A 7,851-nucleotide genomic window follows, 5' to 3' on the forward strand; every position below is an offset into this window, starting at 1 on the left:
CCAAACGTAATGTAACTGAGATAGCTCAATTAGATAAGGCGGCAGCACCACGGAAGAATCAACAGGAGACATCATCATCAAGCGGTAACAAATCCCGGACATTACAAAAAAACGCTCACCATTAATAATCATATACTTACCATTCCCGTTAAATCCATAGCTCCCAGAACATTTGTAAAGTTTATTTTGGCTCCTCCCTTTCAAATGGTGTCGGTAAGTGTCGGTAAAGCAGTTCACCATTTAAAATCATATTTTATTAATTTGTGGTACGGTTCACATAAAATAAGAATTGAACAGTTTGGGGTAGGGTATGACTATGATCCACGAAAAAAATCCCTTGTAAAAATGTATTGTAACATTACCTAACGACCTATTTAATAAATTGTTGGATTGTTTGGGGAATGGAAAATGTACGGTTGCACCCTATTTGGTGTATTATTAAGATCATTTAAGAAAAATCATTCGACAAATGGTGACTGTATGGTTGTTGACTATGCGGGACGCCATCACCTAAGCCACCACTGACAAATTTGTGTCAATTGGGTCCTAAAATGAAGCTTCGATTGCTGATATTATTGTTTACAGCGATAAAGCTTATTTTTCTGAGTACAATGACCCTTTGTACGACCACAAAGAGTTTAAAATGGATTTTTAAATCAATTTTGAAAAAATAACCTCGCGGTCCTTCTTGACAGAAAAGTTCCTACTTGACAGCTCGTTCCAAGGGGACCATAGTTGATCCATCGAAAAAATGTTGTCTTGTCACTAACTTTTTTTGCATAAAAATGAAAAAAAAGTGATCAGAAATGGTTTTCAATCGCGTTTTTACCGTTGTACATAAAGATTTACATAGGGCTTTAGTACCCAATTCTACATAATCCGCGAAAATCGCTATGGTGTTACCACCATGAACTTGCAATAAAGGCAGACTTGTGGGTCGTTATAGTTGATGTTTTTTTTTTTGTTTTCATTGGTCCACATAAATTATTTTACCTGATTTGCCAGGTCGAGGCAATTTGGTAAAACTCCCGAAAGTTAGAGCTATCTCAGTCAAGCGTGTACAAAAAACATCGAACACCAACAAAAACAAAACACCGAAACGCCGATAGGGCACCTACCTACCTTTGACAGTTGAATACAAACGTGTCAAAATTCAGTCCGACGAAGTGGTCCTGTTGTTTTGATCCGCCTTCTCGGGGTCGATTTTCGGAAGGACTTTCACCAGTTTCCGGCGCGAGATTTTTTTCCCGCAAACAATGGCCCACGCCCAAGCCCCGCTGCGCCCGTTCAACACGCCCGGCCTGCTGCACTCGGACCGCGAGCGCTGGGTGTGCATCTATCCGGCGTACCTGAACCGGAAGAAAACCCGCCAGGAGGGACGGCGACTGCCGCTGGCCCACTGCGTGGACAATCCGACCTTCCAGGAGATCCGGGACGTGCTGCAGGTGCTCAAGCTGAACGTGATCGTCGAGAACAAGCTGTACACGCGGGAGAAGAGCAAGGTGGGTTGGTGCGGGGTAGGGTGGGGGATAGGATAGATTTAGGGGATGTAATTTGATTACTGGTCATGAAAGCATACATTTAGGCGCATTATTGTTTTTTTTTTTTTAAATTCTTGGTTTTATCCATCCAAGTTTTTTTTTGTTATTTCTTATTGAACATAAAAATTATGAATATTTTTTATGGGTTTGAGAAGAAAAAAAATGTTCTTCGTTTTTACTTGAAGCATTTAAATTCACAGATAATCGTCGAAAATATGTTCCTTAGGGAACAGGGAACTCACAGAGAATTCCAACTAACTGTCGAGTTTCCCATATGACCTCCTACAATTAGAGGGTGACGAGCGGGAATTCCCGGGAAAAAAATCCCGGGAAATCGACCATTTTTGAACCTCTCGATTCCCGGGAAATTCGGTCGAGACTCCCGAGAAATTTTGAACATATAAATATCAAAGCAAAATTATATAAACTAATCAGAAAATTATTTAAAGAATTCTAAATTGTTTCGAACATTGTATGTGAAATGTTCGATGTTCAAGTTCTTCTCTAATCTTCTTATTCAGAAAGTGTAAATTTTAAATTCCAATAATTATAACTGAAAGAAGCCAAAAAATTTGGTCCACAAATTTACCTTAAAGTATACTTAGCTGTTTCTTCCCAGATATAAAATCTAATTGCTTTGAAATATTTTTTTTAATTTTATTTTTTTTAAAGGGGAAAGCTTTTTCTCGAGCATAGCAATCCTCATAGTCTGTTTTTTTAAGACCCTAAATTAATTTGGCTGTTTAAAGGTAATTTTCATTTTTGGTGTTAATAAGTCATATTGTGTTTCACGTCAACCACAATTTTAAATTCTAGAGATTTTTTAAAGGGTCCTTTAAGCTTTTTTTTCGTTCCTTTTCAAAAAAAAAAATCTAGGATTATATTTTCGCGGAAAAAACTCTGGCGATCTTTGTAAAGTTAATGTCCGTCATTTGTGATCATTCGGGTTTTCCGGATAACTGTAAATTTTTCTTCAATGAATATTTATAATTGACATTAAAAAGGAAAAAAAAGTTGTTTAAGTCGTTATTAATCATATTGCAAAAATCTCGATACAGGGAAATTATATATTATTTGTAAACATGTTAAACTAAAATTTTGAGTCCCAAAAAGCTCAAAAAACGATCTTGTATTTGCAGATTCAGAAAAAAAATCTAAAGGTACATATAGTTCCTCCAAATAATAAGGATACTTAAAATAACGTTTCATAGAATAAGTATGAAAATATTGTAAGTAATTTCATTAAAAAAACAAATTTATTGCTTTTCCTTTTAAATTATTGCCACTATTGGTATAGTAAAAAACATTCCCGGGTCCCGGGAATTCCCGGGAAATGACCAAATTCAACTCTCGATTCCAGGGAAATTGAAAATCTCGAGAATCGTCACCCTCTACCTACAATGCTAGCAGCAACCTTCGGATGCACTGGTTCCATTTCTTCGTCGGAGTTCTCGCCGAGAATTTCAATCAATCCTGCATTTACTTAAGCTCGATCGCCATAACAGAATATTTCTTAGCCAAAAGCAGCCATCGGGTCCGGTTTCACCACGCGGACAACTCCTGGTGGATCCTGATCCTTTGTGCAACCAGCCTCCAAGCTATTTCCCGGAAGCGGGAGAGCCCTAAGAGCAGCTGCGCCCGGAGTAATGTCGGAGTAAGACTTACCATTCTTTCCCGTCTTCTTCAGCTACTTCTACTTCTGCTTTATTTGAAAAAAAAAAAAATAGAATAGAATAGAAGTGTATCTTGGAGAAAAAACAAGATGGCGACGTGTTTCAAAAGGCCTCCACGATTTTTTTTCACTTCTCACTATTCTAACTTCACAGTGTACCGTGAAGTGGTATAACTGTCAAAATATGACAATTACAGTCGATCTCCACTAATTTTGGCAGTTGGGAAGCAAACTAAACTTTATTTTCATTTTTGCCAGTTTAAAACAATAAGTACCGCCAACTGTGGTGAATTCGGACTAAGGTCTGAAAAGGGACAGCAGCTTTTTGAAGCAGGATTTTCAGCTTTAAAAAAAGTTTAAGGACGAAAAACGGATTTCGAAGATTAGTAATAAAAAGGCAAACTTTTTTTGAGCAGTTGTTTGGGTGGGTAGATTTATTTGCTTGGTTCTCAGATGTTCAATTTCCTTGCCTTTTCCAACTCCCTGGACTTTTGCTTCTTATTCGTTTTGCTGGCTTTCGACTCTTTGTTTAGGGCGGAACATTTGGCCTTAAACAACATGTTGAGGTATCGATCATCACGTCTTTTGGCATTGTGAGCATCGGGGGCATCCGCTCAACACCAGCGACAGCATCCGGCGCTTAACGCCCTGGGCTCCTGCTAGCAAGACAACCGTGAACTCCTTCTTGAATACCGTCTCCGCGTGCTGAACGAAATGCAGAAGACTGGTGACCTTTGTAGTGCTTCAAATGCTTCAGCTGAAACAGGTTCAACCCCGATTCTTGCTCACAGTTGCCCTTCTCCCGGCTCGCCAACATTTGGTTGACCACAGTGACGCTGTAGGCGGCTCGAAAAGGTCGGGGCGGTTGTTATTCATATTTTTCATTCGGATAATCCCAAAGAAGTTTTCGAGTCCGTTCTGATTCAACGCCCGCGTTGACAGCTCAGTGAAGCCGAACTGACTCGTGAGTTTGCTAAACAGCGCTCGGATCGCCGCGATGTCCAACAGCCATCCGCTGATGAACCAAGACTTCCGGCTGGACTTGGACAGGGGTTTGAACTAACAAACCTCTTCTATCAATAAATCGGAGCGCCTGAAGCTTCGGAATCATGCTGCCAAAAATCTCCCAATGCTTTGAGCCTGCTCTCATTTGTTGGGCCAATTCCTATTCATAAAAAGAAGAGACAAAAAAAAAACAAATGCCTAAAAACCGGAATCTAACCGTAGAATAAGAGTCCCATATGAGTTCTATACAAGCACATGCTCTGGTTTATGATTCAATGATTGAAACAATATATCATGGACATTATCATAGACCAGTGTCGGGCTTTTATCGGCATTTTTCGGTGAAATTAAACTCTCGAAATTAAAAGAAAGAAATGAAACTGATAGGTGGATAGGTGACTAGTGTCTTAGAAGAAGATTGAAAAGGACGGAAACTAAGTCAGCGAAAGGGCCATATGAGAAAGCGTACGTGTGTGATCAAGTCTTATAACCTTCTAATTTGGCTGTGTACAAGTACTGAGTCGCAACCTCAGTAAGTGTACACAGACAAATCATCTGTTCAAAGATAACAAAACGAAATCAAGGCATCAAGAATAATAAAACAAGCGCAAATACTAGCGTATCTGATCAGAAGTATATCTCTTCGTGATTATCATGGCGTTTTGCGGGGAAGCGGATATAATTACCAAAAACGAAGATAAGCGTTAGAGTGACGGCAAAGATACCACATAACCACATTATGGTGAACTATTAGTTAGTCGGTGGATTAGCTGCAAAGGTTTTTCTACACAACAGCATTTCAGGAACAACCTACATGCATGGCTTAAAATTAGGATTACTTTCGAGCAACAACTAAACAGCTTTTAGTTTCAAAGGCATATCGAAAACCAAAAAAAGGTATGAAGACCAGCATCAAAGCAAATACAGCTGTTCGATCTATATGCGAGGACGCCAAAAAAAAAAAAAACTCTCGTAGAAAAGAAATTTTACAACCTCTCTGATATTTCCTATAATTATAGTAATTTAGTGTTTTTATGCTATTCAGATATCAAATGTGACGTCCGTAACCGAAACATAACTGTAAATCTTCCCCCCCGGCAGGAACTCGCCTACCGTGGCCGCATCCGCGTCCAGCTGCGCCAGGACGACGGCGAACCCGTGCTGGAGGAGTACTCGACCCGGGACAGCGTGCTGCTCTATCTGGGCGATACGATCCCGCAGCTGAAAACACGCATGGGCAGGGCGGAAAACGCGACGCTGCTGCAGCAAGCCTCGTCGTCTAGCGGTGGAGCCGGCGGTAGTGGCGGCAGCGCTGGCGGAAGCAGTTCCGGCGGCGGCGGACAGTCCCACAAAAAGGGCAAGGGCAAGAGGCGATGAAGGAGGAGTTGGGATGGTAAGCGATTTCGGGGTCTTTTTTGTTTTGTTTTGATCTTCCTCAACATCGACATCGATTGTGTTTATAACATGTCTTTATTTCTTTTTGCAATAGAGAACAGTATTTTGTTCGAAACCTTTACAAAAGTGCGTTTGCTTTGCGACGGATAAACGTGGAATGCGTCTTCGAAAGCTCAGAAGAAGGGGTTTGGTCGCTGAAATTTAATTAATAAATTGAAATTTAACGCTTTAATGACTCTTTCAGTCATCAACCTACCCTTGGTCTCGGTCTTGGACGTGGTCGCCCCACCGGTCGGACGAAGCCCGGTTGCGCCACAATCTCGCTGTCATCTTCCGCCTCCGCAATTGGTCTGCCTCGGCCACCTCCTCTACCACCTCCCCTACCGCCTCCCCTACCACCTCCTCTGCCACCGCCTCTACCAGGTCGCTCGGTAACGGGCGGTGCAGCCGTTGGATCCACCACCACAACGGGTTCCGGAGTAGCATCCTGTCGCTTAACTCGTTCCTGCACCAGCACCTCAAAGATCTTGCCTCCTCCATTTCCACACCCACATCCGCAAGGCTTCCCAGCGTCACACCGCGCACAGTTACAGTTTCCCGGACGAAGTTCGGGCTCTTCGCGCTTCACCCGAGCTACCTCTCGAACGTTCCGCGAACCACATCCGCAACCACCGTCCGGAGTCTGGTGGGAACCGACCACGAAAAGGGTCGCCACCAACAGCACCAGCGCTGAGATCTGCATCGCGTTGAGATGAATCCAAACTGGTGGATGATGAGCTGGACGCTGTTGGTGGGGATTATATCGGCGATGGTGGACGTGCTGCGGCTGAAGTTGACTTATCGTGCGCGTGCTGAACCCGTTGTTGTGACGGCGAGCGTTGGCGGTGCATTCTTGAATGTTGGCTGATTTTTATTCTTTCAAAGCGGTGAGAAGATGTTGTCGGAAGGGTTTCAACTGCCGGGTTGAACAGCGTGCCACTGTGGAATCTCTGTTACATGTCTTGAAATATCGAACAATATAAAAAAGTTGTCAGATGGTGGAAAGTAACTGCAACGCCTGTTCAAATTACCAGACATAAAACTGCAGATTGATTGATTGAACCTTCCCAAATTCTTGTTTACATGCAAACCATACTGAACAACGTGTTCGACTATGAAAGCTTTAACCTGGCTTAGCTTGTGTTGCACCTAGAGTGAATACAATAAATGATCGACCCAAGAAACCACAAACCAGTTGATCCTTGAATGCTGTCACGGATGTGAAAGTTTTTCATCGTTCAGCAGCAATTCACGTGGAACACATTCGACAAAAAAAAATGGATAGGGAATTCAACGTCGGTTCCGCTTCAAGCAAACGACAACGGAAGCGTATTGTAGTGAAGGAGGAATGAAAAGGAATAAAGAAATGGTTTTAAGGTCAATCTATATTGCCCCGGTCCGGCGGCATACGTACTGATGACCTAAAATTTGCTTCCGTAATTTTTGCCGGATAGATTGTGGGAGCTACCAATGTTGTTGTCATAGAAATAACATTCGACAGAACCCAAATGAATATCAGCGTATATCCCATCTGTGGAGATCAACAAATGCGTACCAGATGCCGAAATTCTAGAAGTATACATCAGATGTATATGTATCGTCATTAACATTTTAGGTACTTGAAGTTGACGTCCGGGTTTGAACAGCGCATGTTTCGCTGGGAAATCCATTGCATTGCTCCAATAGTTTAACTTAATTACCACTGTCGCTGCTTGTTTCTGTTTAATTTATAAAGTACTATTCTACGACTACCGAGTACCTTCGAGGATCAAGTAGTTATTGCGTTCACTGCTAGGTTTAATTAAAATTTATGAGCATAATGAAATTAATAAAAAAATAACATGGGATTAAATGGAGAGTTATTAGTCCAGGTCATGCTGATTATAAACAATAGAGATGATTATTTGTCTTTCCTGAAATAAAAGCGCCAGGAGTAAGAATGCTAACTGCTGTAGTGAGCAGCAACAACTCCGTATTAACTTTTCAATAGGGTGAATCTGTAGATGTAAACAGTCTATACCACTGGCTCTAGTGACAGTTTACGTTGAGTAATTGATTCGCAATATTGAAAAGTTAATACGAAACTCCTCGACGGAGACACTCACCAGGACCTCGCAAGTTCAGGAACATCAGCAGCAAAAAAAAAATAACAACAATATGAATATCAACAACAATAACAACATCAACAATAACAGCTTC

At 41.5% G+C, this 7,851-nt stretch overlaps 1 protein-coding gene across 1 annotated transcript; it reads left to right on the forward strand.

Moving 5' to 3' along the window:
- Positions 1–1,129: 1,129 nt before the first annotated feature.
- LOC6045672 (signal recognition particle 19 kDa protein) lies at positions 1,130–5,739 on the forward strand. The gene is made up of 2 exons (XM_001862955.2): positions 1,130–1,502; positions 5,320–5,739. The coding sequence occupies exons 1-2, from the start codon at positions 1,257–1,259 to the stop codon at positions 5,593–5,595; spliced, it is 522 nt and encodes a 173-aa protein (XP_001862990.1). The 5' UTR covers positions 1,130–1,256; the 3' UTR covers positions 5,596–5,739.
- Positions 5,740–7,851: the final 2,112 nt, after the last annotated feature.

This window comes from Culex quinquefasciatus, chromosome 3, assembly GCF_015732765.1.
Source record: "Culex quinquefasciatus strain JHB chromosome 3, VPISU_Cqui_1.0_pri_paternal, whole genome shotgun sequence".
In the NCBI taxonomy this organism is placed as follows: Eukaryota; Metazoa; Arthropoda; class Insecta; order Diptera; family Culicidae; genus Culex; species Culex quinquefasciatus.

Coding starts and splice junctions, on each gene's coding strand:
- LOC6045672 (XM_001862955.2), top strand. CDS start 1,257: ATGGCCCACGCCCAAGCCCCGCTGCGCCCGTTCAACACGCCCGGCCTG. Junction 1,503..5,319: donor ACACGCGGGAGAAGAGCAAG/GTGGGTTGGTGC, acceptor CCCCCCCGGCAG/GAACTCGCCTACCGTGGCCG.